This window comes from Acinonyx jubatus, chromosome X, assembly GCF_027475565.1.
Source record: "Acinonyx jubatus isolate Ajub_Pintada_27869175 chromosome X, VMU_Ajub_asm_v1.0, whole genome shotgun sequence".
NCBI lineage: Eukaryota > Metazoa > Chordata > Mammalia > Carnivora > Felidae > Acinonyx > Acinonyx jubatus.
This window is the reverse complement of record NC_069389.1, coordinates 71877025-71895616: the sequence shown is the minus strand read 5'-3', so window position 1 is coordinate 71895616 and position 18592 is coordinate 71877025. Positions and strand designations below refer to the sequence as shown.

The following is an 18592-nucleotide window of genomic DNA, read 5'->3' as shown; positions in this document are numbered from 1 at the left end:
ATGCTCGACATCATGGATCATAAGGGAAATACAAATTAAAAATACAATGAGATATCACCTCATACCTGTCAGAATGGCTAACATTAACAACATAAAAATCAACAGGTGTTGGCAAGGTTGTGGAGAAAAAAGAAACTTTCTTGCACTTTTGGTGGGATGTAAACTGGTGCAGCCACTCTGGAAAACAGTATGGGGAAACCTCAGAAAGTTAAAAATACAACTACCTTATGATCCAGCAATTCCCTACAAGGTATTTATCCAAATAATGCAAAAATACTAATTCAAAAGGATACATGCACCCATTGTTTATATAGCAGCATTATCTACAATATCAAACTATGGAAACAGACCAAGTGTCCATTGACTGATGAATAGATAAAAAAAGAGGGGATGTATACACAACACATACACACACACACATACACAGCAAACACTGGAATATTACTCAGCCATAAAGAAGAATGAAATCTTACCACTGCAATAGCATGGATAGAGCTAGAGATTATTATTCTAAGCTAAATAAGTAAGTCAGGATATCATTAATATGTAGAATTTAAGAGACAAAACAAGGATTGAAGAGGAAAAAATAGTGGGATAGAGAGGCAAACAAATAAACACATTCCTATCTATAGAGAACAAACTGATGGTTACCATATGAGAGGTTGGTGAAGGGATGAATTAAATAGGTGATGGGGGTTAAAGAATGAACTTATCCTAGTGATCACTGGGTGTTTTTATGGACATGTTTAATCAATATATTGTACACCTGAGACTAATATTACACTGTATGTTAACTAAATGGAATTTAAATAACTTAAGGAAAATAATTATTTTTGAGTGCTTGTAGGAGTGAAGGTACATAGTACATTGTAGTCCATCAATTAGGGAGTCTACTGATGATTCAATATACTAAGTTCACTAGAAGTTTCTTTATCTATGATGACCAGTCTTAAGATTTGCTTTCCTTCTTTCTCTATTTAGTGACAAAAATAAAAACCAGAAAGATCAACAAGGACATTTCACTGGGAATATTCCAAGAGTCAATTAATGCAAACCCAAGAAATGGGAAGTATCTTAGACCTGATAAGCTAAAAATGTAATCATAACAATAATTAAATTAAAAATTCCACCAAATCAACTGATAGAAAAAAACAAAATAAGGAAATACATATTTTTGTTCTCCCTGGCTTTTGTGGAAAACTAGTTTCAATGCTGTGCATATTGTTCTAAAATGTTAATATTTTCTCAAGTATATACAAAGGGCAGGTCAAGTATAGTTAAGAGTCAAAAGGAGAATTCATAATCATCTATGGCCCATGTATAAATATGGTTTTGCCTCAAACATCTGGTATATATATGCTAATGTTTAAGACTCAAAGAATAAGAAAGTCAATTTAGAGTTCTTTTTTTCACAAAATTTGTGTTATGAAAGTGTCAAATCACTGTATTGTACATCTGAAACCAATATCACACTATGTTAACTATGTGGACTTTGAATAAAAACTTTTAAAAAAGTTGTATTCTGAGAAATGAAGTTACTGACAGCTTTAAAAATAAAGTTTCTATTTTTATATTCTGCAAAGATGACATCCATAAAACTATTGAAGAAGTCTTTTAGAGATTCTGGGTAACTATTTCAAGACATTTTCATCTTCATATATACAAACGTGTGATAAAGAGTATTTCTAATTACAGTCATGAAAGAAAGGATCACTGGAGCTGAAGAAAAATGAGGTATTCTTCCCTAGCTCCTTCCTTAGGTGAGACCAGGTGGTCTTGACAGAAGCATTTAAAATGTATTTATATAATAATTACATGTGCCAATGGTCATAAAGCCACAGTTATTTATTATAGAACACTTGAAGTACTGATTCATTTTTTGGAGCATCATCATTTTATTCAAAATTAAATCAAGACTATGAATTTTCGAAGCTCTTAGTTTTAGTACACCTTGATACCTGCAAGGCACTGACTCTAGTGCTATAAGTTGGTTCAATTTTGAAATTCTTTGAAATGATTTGAATTATATGTTTTTGTTTGCCTGTTTGTATGTTTTTTAGAGAGAGAGAGAGAATGGGGGAGACGAGTGGGGGAGGAGAGAGAGAGAGAGAGAGAATCTTAAGTAGGCTCCATGCTCAGTGGGGACCCGACATGGGGCTCAATACCATGACCCTGGGATCATGACCAGATCCAAAATCAAGAGTCAGGCATTCAACTGACTGAGCCACCCAGGCACCCCTGAATTAAATGTTTAATTTATCAGGAAGAAATGAGAGCAGAATTATAAAATTAGTATATATGAATAACTTTCACAAAGGTAAGTTTTAATTTTAAGTATTTTTCTACAAGAGTTATTGATAAGTATGGAATACAGTATTGTAACTTACATGACATTTTCATTACCAGTAAAATAGTTACATTCACAGTCATAAGTAGTGTTTAAAAACTTAGATACTAATTATGTCAATGAGATTGACATCATTGGAGGTATAAAAGATTCTGTATTGAGTACATAGGGACACTAGATTTTAACAGAAGCTTGTTTAAAACATTACCTATATATCAAATATCTAAGAATTGTACAAACATTAAATGCTAAATAGAGCATAAACCTCTTCTAAATGTGTTTACATCAAAAAACACTTCAAATAATACATTAATTTAATGTACATACATAATAAACCAAATCTTACTCACACTTTGCAAGGTAAAATGACACACAAGGAAGCATTTGAATGAAAATCCAGGAAGCATGTGCTGTGTTATGATTATAAAGGTCCTTTATACTCCCTTTTGTCCCAAGAAATCACTTAAAAATATGTTAAGAGTATCAGTATGTTGTAAGCAGCTTAAAGAATATCACAGAAAATTGGGACGTCATTCTTTCTTCAATAAAATTTAAGATACCCCCAATTCAAAGCAGTTAGTCCTTTGTGTAGTAAATGAATTAATTGACATACTGAGAAAAATTGGTTAATTTTAAAGGACAAATTATTCAAAGCTATGAAACGTATTCAGTAATTTAATGCCAGAGAAATAAAATAAATGTCATTGTTTAGGTGTGACTCGTGTGCCTTATATTTCCCTAGGTAGTTTAACAATTGAGATAAAAACTTTTTAAATATCCTATCTAAATCTTTGTTTCTACTCTCATATGACTAGAGTTATATCAGGGAGTATAAAAAAGTTTACATTCTACTTTCAAAATATCAAGAATTAAAAATAAATTCTCCTTTTAATAAATGCGAATAGAAAAAACTTTTTTTCAGTATTTAAAGAAAAAGGAAACATAATTACAACAAAATAAGTTTGTAATGAAGTGGAACAACATGATTGTAATCAACCTAAATTCCCAGTAAGATTATTTAATATCATCCAACTTTTAAGCAGAGTGATAGGTAGGTAATTATAATTATTTTTCAGCAACACTATATTAGTGATTTTTTTTTAGAAAAAGTAAAGTTTTTTCTTGTTTGTTTTTGGTCTTTAAAAATTCTCTTGCCCTGGATACCTTTCCTTTCAGATAGGGCAAGTAATTCCATGTTTCATGATACATTAGCCATCAGGTTCTACAAAACAGCATTGTATTACATTATTGCTGTTGACATTTAGAGTAAGTAAATTGAGAAACACCTTGATAAAACTTTTATCACTGCACTGTTGCTTCCACAAATTTTAAATTTTTATGGCAAGATTACAGTTAAAGTAAGCATAAGGTTCATTGGAACATCATTTTTACAATATCTTTGTTTTGCTTGCCTTTAATAATGGGAAATTCAGATTACAAAATCAATGATATTGGCCAATTTTGAAACCATAAATTATTGGAGTTTTTTGGAAGAGGAATGGAATTATGTTGTTCCAATAAAGTTATATTTCACTGCAGATTTCAATAGTTGATACCCTGGAATCAGTCTAGGACAAGAAAAATAACAAGTTATCAAAATCAGATGGCTATGTTCTAGAAGCCTTAGTTGCCAAGCATGCTAAATACTTAAAATTCACATTAATAAAATATAGATGCACAAAATCAAAGTTATTAAATTAACAAATAGCACGAATTATATTCCAAGCTAACTTAGACTCTTGCTATCATTTTGAATCCATGTATAATACCTACGAGTGGTTACATCTATGAATTATCTTATAACTATATAAATCTTCCACCATTCTTTTTACATCATTCCTAAAACAGAAATTGGTTAGAATTTTTTTAATAAAGTACCTCAAGTACATGTCTAAGACAGTGACTTAAAAAATGGTATTTTCGTTTTTATTCTCCTCTATTTTTCAAGTGTATATTGTCTTCACAATATTTTAATGGAATAAGTATTCTAAGCAAGGACTTCCTTTATATGAGAATTATCAAAATTTATTCTAAATTGGTTATATTTAATGTTTTCTAGTCATACCAATGAAATGCTATCTGTATGCTCTGAAAGATGTTAGTTGAAGGTAAACTGTAAAATGATCTTTTAAATTTCATGTTTTTCATTTCTGCTACAATATATACAAAAATGCCTTTCAGAATATATGTAAATATTTATACTAAAGAAGAGCATCATATTTCCAAGTAATAAATGGTTTTATAAAAAAGATACATTTCTTATGAATGTTCTATAATTTTTCAGAACATCTGAGTGGAAAAATTATAGAAAATATTTTATTCCTTTTTGAAAACATGAAATTTCTGGTAAATCTCCTTATATTTTACAGTCTACTACAACCATCTCATTTCTTTATTTTCATTTTCTACTAGGGGAATAGTGAGCTAAATGTGAATATCACCCTAAAGTCTCCTTTTGAAAATATATTTTCCACTTTGTTTAAAATTAATTGGAACATTTTTGCCTTCTGCTAACAATATTTTATTTCATTGTCATAATTTCCTTAAGGAAATTGAATGAATTCTTGTTCTTTTGGTTGACACTTTTCCCCACTTTATGTGATATTTCTTTAAAAAGAAGACATCTATTGTACTTGAAGTTTTAAATATATTAGTTCTTTTTCAGTACTTATTTAGCACTCTGCAACATCAGTAAATGCCTAACCTGGCATTAATCAGAAATTGAAGAATGTATATAGAAAGAATGAAAATTATTGCAAATTTAGCACAAAATATAAGAATTCAAAATATTTTAATATCATATTACTCTGCCTAAGTTCATCAGTTAATGTCCAGCAGATATTTAGTAATTTAGTAATGTCAACCAATGACAGAAAATAGATAATTTGTCTATTTTTTAAGATGTGAAAACATAGAATAAGCCATCAGATAATTCATTGATTGTAAGATGGTCCCTTTAGTTAATAAAATCTAGTGATAAACAGGAATTAACATTTACTTTTTGTATTTTGCCTATCTCATGAAGTTATTTGTCCTGTTAAGATCTCTTAACTAAATAAAAGAAAATGGCATATTGGAAAAAGTTATTAATTTAACTTTTTAAGAATTACAAAATATCAAAAATAAAAATAAAAATAAAATAAGGATGATATTTGGAAAATATTTCAATTTTTTTCTTCATCAATCATCTATCCCATTGCTTACTGCATGTTCATATTCTCAAGTAAAATAAGTCTAGCTCATAAAACATCTCTAGGCCTTCAAAAACCATTGAAACAAGAATTCACTCTTTTAACAAACTTCATGAGACAATCTACTAAAAGTAAGAATCTGCAAATATAATTCAAAAACCCCACCCTCTGTATTTACACATTTTTAAATGAGTCACAAATTTAGTTCTGGGAAAAGTGCCATTAATATACACAATACACATACACACACACACACACACACACACACATACACAAGATACACAACACAATGTGTTCTTCATAAAAGAAAATTTTCTGTTATTTCTGTTGAGGAGAATGTTTATAAAATACAATAATAGCAATAAAATTGTAAAACAATAGCACCTTTATGCATGATTAAATAGAAACCAAAGTATACTCTGAGGAGATGTTAGGCGTCTGTTGTGTTTGTCACTCATCTAAAATTCACCTAGGTAGGAAAAGATGGGGCTCATTTGAACTGTAGAAGTAAAAACTACCCAGTAAAACCAAAGCATAACAAACTCTGTACACAGAGAATAGGGTACTATTTTACTGTCTTAAATATCATAATTATGGACCTATTGTAACAAAAATGCACCCACAACTGGATTAGTATCTTAGCTTCACTGTGTGATAAAGAAAGATTAATGTTATTGTGTAATTTAACTATCCTTATTCTTGAAAGACCTGGATTCTTAAAAACATTTCCTAAAGTATGGTGAATTATTATTATCTTTGTTATTTTGAATTCTGATAGTCTTCTTTATTATCTCAAACTTTGGTGAAAAGAAACCCATTTTGACTTTCAAATTACAACCATTTTATTAAGACTGAATAGGTTTTCAAAAGCCTTTATTTACTGAAACTGGGACAAAGACCTTTTAAAAAGTAGCACATACAAGACAATAAAATCAACATGTGACATGATTTCCAAAGAAAAAAATGTAAATTCCATGGCTTGAGTTTATTAAGGAAGTGACCATACTTAAATCATTCAATTTACTTATGAATTTCTAGATACATTAGTAGTCATTTCTCACAGAGTACAGATAACTCACTGTGTAAGCTCTTGTTTTCTTAAGTTTATTGGGTTTTAAATTATTATACATACTCCAATTATTATATATACTCCATTGTCTTAATAGGCCAATACTTTCCTTCAGGCCCATTAAAGAAAGCAGACATATTTCATTTTCCAAAAGTAATTATCTTTTAAGAATGTCTCCTGAGGGCTTTCAATACCTTGTACAAATATACAAATACTTAAATGGATATCCAAGATAGAGATCTCATATATATTCCATTTTCTGGCTTGAATATGAGAATGAGTAGCACGTCTTTATTTATCTAATCCCATTCTTGTTACATTGTGTAAAGATTTTATGAAACAACATAATGTTTGTTTCCTAATATAAACATAACATCCTCTTTTCATTGTGGGAGTTTGGGAGCATAGTGAATAGGGAGAATATATTGATGCTATTTTAGTATCTTGAGCAGACACATTTTCCCAAGTGAAGCTAGGATTCCAAATACCATTAAGTACTAAGACCTTCTTAACAGATTCTAAAAAGCTTTACTGTGATGTGTCTAACACTGATTGTTCTGATCCTCATACACAAAATAGTACAAAAGACGGTGCCAGGATCCTTTATTTTATAGTCTTTCCAGTATATTTTCTAGCATGAAGTGTCATACTCCCATTTGCAAACAATATTGTCTCTGTTATAATCATCATTCTGCCCCCACTTTTTTTTTTAATTTTATTTTTTATTTTTTAAAATTTACATCCAAATTAGCATATAGTGAAACAATGATTTCAGGAGTAGATTCCTTAATGCCCTGTACTCATTTAGCCCATCCCCCCTCCCACAACTCCTCCAGCAACCCTCAGTTTGTTCTCCAGATTTAGGAGTCTCTTCTGTTTTGTCTCCCTCCCTGTTTTTATCTTGTTTTTGTTTCCCTTCCCTTATGTTCATCTGTTTTGTCTCTTAAAGTCCTCATATTAGTGGAGTCATATGATTTTTGTCTTTCTCTGACTTACTAATTTCACTTAGCATAGTACCCTCCAGTTCCATCCATGTAGTTGCAAATGGCAAGATTTCATTCTTTTTGATTGCTGAGTAATACTCCATTGTGTGTGTGTGTGTGTGTGTGTGTGTATACACACACCACATTTTTCTTTATCTGCCCCCACTTTCTTACTATCAGGAGTCATTTTATCTGATTTTCTACCAAGCATAAAATGAAACTATATATCTATTTGGATACTTCTGCCAAATAAGATCATTTTGAATGTTGGAATCAATATATTCTATTTCAACTGAAAATAATTTTAAAAATTTAACTAAAGTTAGAAAAGTTAGTTAGAAACTTGGATTGCCTACCGGTCTGGTGTGTATAGATGCAGGAGTCTTGAAAGTTGTCACTGAATAGCTGTATTCAGAAACACTGTAAGGATCAGAACTGCTGGAGGAACACTTGGAGATGGAATCACTAGTCACAAAAGTGTTATCAAGAGGAAGTTCCTGGATGATGTGGTGCTTCAAATTCAGGGGAGTTTCAGGCTGGATCTGGAAGGCAGCCTGTGGAGAGGCAGATTTGTAATGCCGGGCCAAATCAGGGATGTCAGGCTTGAAGGTAGTAGGTATAGTGCCCCAATTGTACTTGCCCATGGTTTGTTCTTCCAGTTGAATGAGAAAGTCTAGTGTGGCACTGTTTCCATCATTCTCAGAATCATCTGCCTTAGTTTCTTCAATAGTGATAAAGTTAAGCAGCAAGTTCTTAGGGGCATTCTTCCTCTTCTTCTTCTTCTTCTTCCTCTTCATCATCATCATCATCATTATCATCTGTTTGTTTTGTGGATTTGGAGTAACCCATTCAGAATTCTACTTGTTTTTATGAGCAGTCTTAAGGTGTGGTGATTGGCAGCATCTTACTACAGCAGTAATGAAAATAACAATGATGACAGTTATGGTGCCAGCAATAATAGCAACCGTGATCTTGACATAGTCACTGGTTGGTGAGGATGCATCAGTTGTCTCAGTATTTGGGGTCACTGGTGTTTCAATGTTTTTGTGCACCAGTTCATGAATCAGTGTAGCATTGGTCACTGACCCATTCACAAATAGATTAAAAATTACAACATTGAAGAGAGAATCAGGTTGTCCTAAGTCCTCAGCTTTGACTACCAGTCTGTGTAAACCAAGGTCTGTAACAACACATTTCTCCTTCAGTGTTATGTTGCCTGTTGTTTGGTCAGTTATAAATAGACCTTTTGTGTTTCCTCCTACAATGTTGTAATGAAGCTCTGCATTCATGCCAGTGTCATCGTCAATAGCAACTACTGTGAAGACCACTGTGCCTGGATTAGTGGATGGTAGAACCAATTCATAGGAGTTGTTGGAAGAAGGGACAACAAAAACTGGTTTGTTGTCATCGACATCAACCACATTTATTGTCACTTTGGCAGTTGAAGAATGTGATACCTTACCACCATCCTCATCCTTTACATAGAAAGTATAAGATTCTTGCTTTTCTCTGTCAAACGAAATATTTGGTTAGATAACACCAGTTTGTGGATCAATGGTGAAGTCATCATTCACATATAAAATAGAGAGGGTGACTGTAGAATTTTCTCCATAATCAGGATCAGTTATAGTGATTAGTCCTACTGTGCCATGTCTTGGAAGGTTTTCTGGGACATAGAAGTTGTACTCATTGTGAGTAAAAATTGGACTGTTATCATTCTGATCAAGAATGGTCAGTAAGACTGTGGCATTGGTCATGAAGGATGGTATCCCATTATCTTTTGCCAGAACTGTGAAGGAATATTTTTCTTGTTTCTCTCTATCTAGTTTCTTCCCTGCAGTTAGAATGCCTGTACGATGATCCAGGTTGAATTCAGATGGAGCGTCAACACCTAGAAGATAATTGATTTCAGCATTGTGCCCACTGTCTGCATCCACTGCACTTAGTTTTGTCAACTTGGTGCCAGGAGAGTTATTCTCAGGAACAGAAAGACTTATAAAAGGCTGGATGAAAACTGGAGCATTGTCATTTTCATCTTTGACTTTGACAAGGAGCATGGATGATTGATTCAAAGGAGGTTTTCCAGCATCTACAGCTAGCAATTTAATGGCATATTCTCTTGTGGACTCATAGTCAAGATATGCAGCAGTCTCCAGGAGGAACTGATTACTGAACACTGGCCTTAATCTGAAAGGGACTTCATGATCTGTGAAGCATGTCACCCTGCCATTATGGTCAGCATCTTTATCTGTCACAGTTATGAGAGCAATTTTGGTGTTAAGTGGAGCATTTTCTGAAAGAATCACAGTACCATTGATTGGATTAATGATGTATCTTATGTCAATTGATGGGACATTGTCATTGATATCTGTAACATTTACTAGAACCATTGCTCTTGCTGGCATCAATCCACCATCACTTGCTAAAACCTGTAACTTATGGTTTGGTGATTCTTCCCTATCCAGTGGTTCTTTGATTGTGATAAGTCCGGTGTTGTTGTTCAGGTGAAATAGTTTCTTGGCGATGTTGGAGACTAGATTGCTGAAATAGAAGTGAATCTTGGCATTTTCACCTATGTCGGCATCTGTGGCATGGAGTTGTGTTACTGAAGTACCTACAGGAGCATTTTCTGGTATACTGACTTCAATCTCATTCTTCTTGAATACTGGGTGGTTGTCATTTGTGTCAGCAACATTTATTTGCAAAATAGCAGTACTGGATCTTTGAGGAAAGCCACCATCTTCAACCTTTACTTTCATTACATATGTGTCCTTCTCTTCTCTATCTAACTCCTTTTGAACAATTAGCTGTGGCGTCTTGTCTCCTTCTGGTGTTTCAATGACATCAAGCCCAAACATACTTTGACCCTAGAAAACATACAATGAAACGTATTTAACTTATGTTATATAATGAGACCAGCTTTCAAATTATTAAAGTCACATGACATAAGATCAGCTCAGAAATAGGTGCCAGAAGATTTATATTCTAAGTCCCAACTCTGTCTATAACTAGTATTGTGACCACAAGCAAGTTGCTTAACATCTACAGGCATTTTTAAAATTAGACAGTTGTGCTATAAGTTGTTCTGAGAGTTTTTCAGTTCATAGCATTTTATGGCAATAAATGTAATTCGCTTATGTAAAGTATTAAAATCTTTAAAAGGAAAAAGTATAAAAAGATGTCAGTGTTTCACATGGTGAATGAAGTTATAAGTGAATTAATCATGGTTACTCCAAATGTTATTCCAAAAGTAACAATCAAGTATAACGTATACATCCAAGACAAGAACATATATCTAAAAGTACAGCTAAAACCTTTGATAGAAGGAGAAAATACACAAAGTCTGATAGGAATAAAACTTTGTGTAAAATACACAATATTTCCATTTGTTTCTATAGAAACAGGTATTAAAAACAAAATGTTATTGGAAATTAACAACACAATGTTATTTAATTAACTTTATTATTTTTTAAAGAGAAAGCACAATGGACTGAAAATCACGTGTCAAAACTTGAATTTGGAAAATATAGATTGGAACAGCACTATTTTCTCTGTATGTCCATGGAGTCAGAATATGGGAACGTTTAAAAAACAGTCTTCTCTGGTTCTGGCTACCTCTTAACCTCAAAAGAGGAAGTGCGAGTAATATAAAATTGTGAAATATTTAATGTGCATGACCTCTCTTAAGGGCTGCTTATCACTACATGAAGAATCTCATATTCTGAACAAGTTTTTTAAATACTCAAATATCCTAATTTTGATAAAGTCCAATTTATCAATTTTTTAAATCTCTTCCCTGAACTACAATAAAATGAGCCCTACACAGATAAATAGCTATTTTGCTAAATGATTGAGTAGTACTGCTGATTGGCTCTCAGGGGCAGTCCTATCCAGTTATTTGTAGCATTTTGAAAAGAAATGAGTAAGACGAAAAGATACTGGAGGCTGTGAAGAGAAGATCAGAAGAGGACGTTAAGATTCCTATTATGTGGGTAATTTATAATTGTTTACAAACACACATACACACACACATAACTCAATATAATTTTTAATTCTTCAGTAGAATTGTTTTACACAAAAGTTGCTGGCATGTGGCAGGGATCAGTTATTGATCTCTCATTTATGTGCTCTGCAAACAAAGAACAGGTTAATATATGAGTGTTTTGTTTCATAATTTTGTCATAACAGTGTATAAAATATGATCCTAAAAGTTAGAAACTAATGAATGATATTAGATTTCCAGGGGCGACTAGAATATATAGTAAAATTATATGATTATATTTTTTAATTACCAAAGAGTTTTAATTGTCTCCATATAATTGTGTACAATACTCAAATATATCTATCTTCTACCTTTTGAACTGCTTGAAGATATTTCTGCAATTTTTTTTCTTTTGTGCTGAGATTTACTTACATTTTTATTCAAATCCAGAAACATAATATATATTGTTGGAAGAATTAGATGTTCATTATTAAATTTAAAGTGGCCATTCAGAATGGTATCAGTTTGGGTCCTCTTTGCTGCCATCTTTTTCTCTCTTTTATCTGCTTTAAAGAATTAAAAAAAATAATAGGAGGTAACTGATGTGTACTGGTCATCTTGTTTTTAATTCAAACAACTAGAATGAACATTTTATTAATATTTTATTCATATAAACCAATAAACAACCTACCTTTCGTTTGAATAAAGTGTTTAACAATGGAAACATTTTTCATGTCATATCAATTTATAAGTGTGAAAATTATCAAACTGAAATCTATTCTTATACTGCATATTTTAAGAAAAACTATAATATTGTGACAATAATGTCAAAGGCAAATACAATATTTACTATTATAATTTTATCAAATAAACTCAGTTATTAAAGATAATTTTTTTTTAAATATGAAATTTATTTTCAAATTGGTTTCCATACAACACCCAGTGCTCATCCCAAAAGGTGCCCTCCTCAATACCCATCACCCACCCTCTCCTCCTTCCCACCCCCCATCAACCTCAGTTTGTTCTCAGTTTTTAACAGTCTCATATGCTTTGGCTCTCTCCCACTCTAACCTCATTTTTTTTTTTCCTTCCCCTCCGCCATGGGATCCTGTTAAGTTTCTCAGGATCCACATAAGAGTGAAACCATATGGTATCTGTCTTTCTCTGTATGGCTTATTTCACTTAGCATCACACTCTCCAGTTCCATCCACGTTGCTACAAAGGGCCATATTTCATTTTTTCTCATTGCCACGTAGTATTCCATTGTGTATATAAACCACAATTTCTTTATCCATTCATCAGTTGATGGACATTTAGGCTCTTTCCATAATTTGGCTATTGTTGAGAGTGCTGCTATGAACATTGGGGTACAAGTGCCCCTATGCATCAGTACTCCTGTATCCCTTGGATAAATTCCTAGCAGTGCTATTGCTGGGTCATAGGGTAGGTCTCTTTTTAATTTTCTGAGGAACCTCCACACTGCTTTCCAGAGCGGCTGCACCAGTTTGCATTCCCACCAACAGTGCAGGAGGGTTCCCGTTTCTCCACATCCTCTCCAGCATCTACAGTCTCCTGATTTGTTCATTTTGGCCACTCTGACTGGCGTGAGGTGATACCTGAGTGTGGTTTTGATTTGTATTTCCTGGATAAGGAGCGACGCTGAACATCTTTTCATGTGTTTGTTGGCCATCTGGATGTCTTCTTTAGAGAAGTGTCTATTCATGTTTTCTGCCCATTTCTTCACTGGGTTATTTGTTTTTTGGGTGTGGAGTTTGGTGAGCTCTTTATAGATTTTGGATACTAGCCCTTTGTCCGATATATCATTTGCAAACATCTTTTCCCATTCCGTTGGTTGCCTTTTAGTTTTGTTGGTTGTTTCCTTTGCTGTGCAGAAGCTTTTTATCTTCATAAGGTCCCAGTAATTCACTTTTGCTTTTAATTCCCTTGCCTTTGGGGATGTGTCGAGTAAGAGATTGCTACGGCTGAGGTCAGAGAGGTCTTTTCCTGCTTTCTCCTCTAAAGTTTCGATGGTTTCCTGCCTCACATTCAGGTCCTTTAACCATTTTGAGTTTAATTTTGTGAATGGTGTGAGAAAGTGGTCTAGTTTCAACCTTCTGCATGTTGCTGTCCAGTTCTCCCAGCACCATTTGTTAAAGAGGCTGTCTTTTTTCCATTGGCTGTTCTTTCCTGCTTTGTCAAAGATGAGTTGGCCATACGTTTGTGGGTCTAGTTCTGGGGTTTCTATTCTGTTCCATTGGTCTATGTGTCTGTTTTTGTGCCAGTACCATGCTGTCTTCATGATGACAGCTTTGTAGTAGAGGCTAAAGTCTGGGATTGTGATGCCTCCTGCGTTGGTCTTCTTCTTCAAAATTCCTTTGGCTATTCAGGGCCTTTTGTGGTTCCATATGAATTTTAGGATTGCTTGTTCTAGTTTCGAGAAGAATGCTGGTGCAATTTTGATTGGGATTGCATTGAATGTGTAGATAGCTTTGGGTATTACTGACATTTTGACAATATTTATTCTTCCAATCCATGAGCAGGGAATGTCTTTCCATTTCTTTAAATCTTCTTCAATTACCTTCATAAGCTTTCTATAGTTTTCAGCATACACATCCTTTACATCTTTGGCTAGATTTATTCCTAGGTATTTTATGCTTCTTGGTGCAATTGTGAATGGGATCAGTTTCTTTATTTGTCTTTCTGTTGCTTCATTGTTAGTGTATAAGAAAGCAACTGATTTCTGTACATTGATTTTGTATCCTGCAACTTTGCTGAATTCATGTATCAATTCTAGCAGACTTTTGGTGGAGTCTATCGGATTTTCCATGTATAGTATCATGTCATCTTCAAAAAGTGAAAGCTTGACTTCATCTTTGCCAATTTTGATGCCTTGGATTTCCTTTTGTTGTCTGATTGCTGATGCTAGAACTTCCAGCACTATGTTAAACAACAGCGGTGAGAGTGGGCATCCCTGTCGTGTTCCTGATCTCAGGGAAAAAGCTCTCCGTTTTTCCCCGTTGAAGATGATGTTAGCTGTGGGCTTTTCATAAATGGCTTTTATGATCTTTAAGTATGTTCCTTCTATCCCGACTTTCTCAAGGGTTTTTATTAAGAAAGGGTGCTGGATTTTGTCAAAGGCCTTTTCTGCATCGATTGACAGGATCTTATGGTTCTTCTCTTTTTTTTTTTGTTAATGTGATGTATCACGTTCATTGATTTGCGAATGTTGCACCAGCCCTGCATCCCAGGAATGAATCCCACTTGATCATGGTGAATAATTCTTTTTATATGCCGTTGAATTCGATTTGCTAGTATCTTATTGAGAATTTTTGCATCCATATTCATCAGGGATATTGGCCTGTAGTTCTCTTTTGTTACTGGGTCTCTGTCTGGTTTAGGAATCAAGGTAATACTGGCTTCATAGAATGAGTCTGGAAGTTTTCCTTCCCTTTCTATTTCTTGGAATAGCTTGAGAAGGATAGGTATTATCTCTGCTTTAAACATCTGGTAGAACTCCCCTGGGAAGCCATCTGGTCCGGGACTCTTATTCGTTGGGAGATTTTTGATAACCGATTCAATTTCTTCGCTGGTTATGGGTCTGTTCAAGCTTTCTATTTCCTCCTGATTGAGTTTTGGAAGAGTGTGGGTGTTCAGGAATTTGTCCATTTCTTCCAGGTTGTCCAATTTGTTGGCATATAATTTTTCATAGTATTCCCTGATAATTGTTTGCATCTCTGAGGGATTGGTTGTAATAATTCCATTTTCATGTATGATTTTATCTATTTGCGTCATCTCCCTTTTTTTTTTGAGAAGCCTGGCTAGAGGTTTGTCAATGTTGTTTATTTTTTCAAAAAACCAACTCTTGGTTTCGTTGATCTGCTCTACCGTTTTTTTAGATTCTATATTGTTTATTTCTGCTCTGATCTTTATTATTTCTCTTCTTCTGCTGGGTTTAGGCTACCTTTGCTGTTCTGCTTCTATTTCCTTTAGGTGTGCTGTTAGATTTTGTATTTGGGATTTTTCTTGTTTCTTGAGATAGGCCTGGATTGCAATGTATTTTCCTCTCAGGACTGCCTTCGCTGCATCCCAAAGCGTTTGGATTGTTGTATTTTCATTTTCGTTTGTTTCCATATATTTTTTAATTTCTTCTCTAATTGCCTGGTTGACCCACTCATTCGTTAGTAGGGTGTTCTTTAACCTCCATGCTTTTGGAGGTTTTCCAGACTTTTTTCTGTGGTTGATTTCAAACTTCATAGCATTGTGGTCTGAAAGTATGCATGGTATAATTTCAATTCTTGTAAACTTATGAAGGGCTGTTTTGTGACCCAGTATATGATCTATCTTGGAGAATGTTCCATGTGCACTCGAAAAGAAAGTATATTCTGTTGCTTTGGGATGTAGAGTTGTAAATATATCTGTCAAGTCCATCTGATCCAATGTCTCATTCAGGGCCCTTGTGTCTTTATTGACCGTGTGTCTAGATGATCTATCCATTTCTGTAAGTGGGGTGTTAAAGTCCCCTGCAATTACCACATTCTTCTCAATAAGGTTGCTTATGTTTATGAGTAATTGTTTTATATATTTGGGGGCTCCAGTATTCGGCGCATAGACATTTATAATTGTTAGCTCTTCCTGATGGATAGACCCTGTAACTATTATATAATGCCCTTCTTCATCTCTTGTTCCAGCCTTTAATTTAAAGTCTAGTTTGTCTGATATAAGTATGGCTACTCCAGCTTTCTTTTGGCTTCCAGTAGGGTGATAAATAGTTCTCCATCCCCTCACTCTCAATCTAAAGGTGTCCTCAGGTCTAAAATGAGTCTCTTGTAGACAGCATATAGATAGGTCTTGTTTTTTTTATCCATTCTGATACCCTATGTCTTTTGGTTGGCGCATTTAATCCATTTACATTCAGTGTTATTATAGAAAGATACGGGTTTAGAGGCATTGTGATGTCTGTATGTTTTATGCTTGTAGTGATGTCTCTGGTACTTTGTCTCACAGGGTCCCCCTTAGGATCTCTTGTACGGCTGGTTTAGTGGTGACGAATTCCTTCAGTTTTTGTTTGTTTGGGAAGACCTTTATCTCTCCTTCTATTCTAAATGACAGACTTGCTGGATAAAGGATTCTCGGCTGCATATTTTTTCTGTCTAGCACACTCAAAATCTCGTTCCAATTCTTTCTGGCCTGCCAAGTTTCAAAAGAGAGATCAGCCACGAGTCTTATAGGTCTCCCTTTATATGTGAGGGCACGTTTACCCCTTGCTGCTTTCAGAATTTTCTCTTTATCCTTGTAGTTTGCCAGTTTCACTATGATATGTCGTGCATAAGATCGATTCAAGTTACTTCTGAAGGGAGTTTTCTGTGCCTCTTGTATTTCAATGCCTTTTTCCTTCCCCAGTTCAGGGAAGTTCTCAGCTATAATTTCTTCAAGTACCCCTTCAGCACCTTTCCCTCTCTCTTCCTCCTCTGGGATACCAATTATGCATATATTATTTCTTTTTAGTGTATCACTTAGTTCTCTAATTTTCCCCTCATACTCCTGTATGTTTTTATCTCTCTTTTTCTCAGCTTCCTCTTTTTCCATAACTTTATCTTCTAGTTCACCTATTCTCTCCTCTGCCTCTTCAATCCGAGCCGTCATTGTTTCCATTTTGTTTTGCATTTCGTTTAAAGCGTTTTTCAGCTCCTCCTGACTGTTCCTTAGTCCCTTGATCTCTGTAGCAAGAGATTCTCTGCTGTCCTCTATACTGTTTTCAAGCCCAGCGATTAATTTTATGACTATTATTCTAAATTCACTTTCTGTTATATTATTTAAATCCTTTTTGATCAGTTCATTGGCTGTTGTTATTTCCTGGAGAGTCTTCTGAGGGGAATTCTTCCGCTTGGTCATTTTGGATAGTCCCTGGTGTGGTGAGGACCTGCAGGGCACTTCCCCTGTGCTGTGGTGTATAACTGGAGTTGGTGGGCGGGGTCGCAGTCCGACCTGATGTCTGCCCCCAGCCCACTGCTGGGGCCACAGTCAGACTGGTGTCTCCCTTCTCTTCCCCTCTCCTAGGGGCAGGATTCACTGTGGGGTGGCGTGGCCCATCTGGGCTACTTGCACACTGCCAGGCTTGTGATGCTGGGGATCTGCCGTATTAGCCGGGGTGGGTAGGCAAGGTGCACAGGGGCAGGAGCGGCAGGCTTAGCTTGCTTCTCCTTAGGTGATCCACTTCAGGAGGGGCCCTGTGGCAGCGGGAGGGAGTCAGATCCGCTGCTGGAGGTTTGGCTCCGCAGAAGCACAGAGTTGAGTGTTTGCGTGGAGGGAGCAAGTTCCCTGGCAGGAACTGATTCTCTTTGGTATTTTGGCTGGGGGATGGGCGGGGGAGATGGCGCTGGCGAGCGCCTTTGTTCCCCACCAAACTGAGCTCTGTTGTCTGGGGGCTCAGCAGCTCTCCCTCCCTTTGTCCTCCAGCCTTCCCGCTTTTGGAGCAGAGCTGTCAACTTTTGACCTCCCAGACGCTAAGTCGCGCTTGCTGTAGGAACACAGTCCGTCAGGCCCCTACGCTTCTGCAAGCCGGACTCGGGGCTCTGCTTGGCCGGGGAGCCGCCCCTCCACCCGGGCTCCCTCCCGCCAGTCTGTGGAGCGTGCACCACCTCGCCGCCCTTCCTACCCTCTTCCGTGGGCCTCTCCTCTGCGCTTGGCTCTGGAGACTCCGTTATGCTAATCCTCTGGTGGTTTTCTGGGTTATTTAGGCAGGTGTAGGTGGAATCTAAGTGATCAGCAGGACAAGCGTTGAGCCCAGCGTCCTCCTAGGCCGCCATCTTCCGAAGAGCCCTCTGCAACAGTCAAGATAATTTTATTTTGTAAACGTATTTGAAAAAATTTTAAGAAGGTTCAAACCTAAAATGTGTTATTTATGAGTAGAAAAAAGTTTCTAAATTGCAAGTCATAAAAAGCCATGGCACTTAATACTATTTTGCTAACTATTGTCAAACTTCAATATTTAGTGTTAAATACAGTCAGAACATTCTTCTA

General features: G+C 35.3%; 1 protein-coding gene across 1 annotated transcript in view; it reads right to left on the bottom strand.

The window, feature by feature from the left end:
* Positions 1 to 2373: 2373 nt before the first annotated feature.
* The window catches only part of PCDH11X (protocadherin 11 X-linked), a 136544-nt gene continuing 120325 nt past the window's right edge, over positions 2374 to 18592 (bottom strand). The window contains 2 exon segments of the mRNA XM_053201430.1: positions 2374 to 3915; positions 7947 to 10457. Of these exon segments, the coding sequence (XP_053057405.1) occupies positions 3871 to 3915; positions 7947 to 10457 (2556 nt within the window). The 3' untranslated portion in view covers positions 2374 to 3870.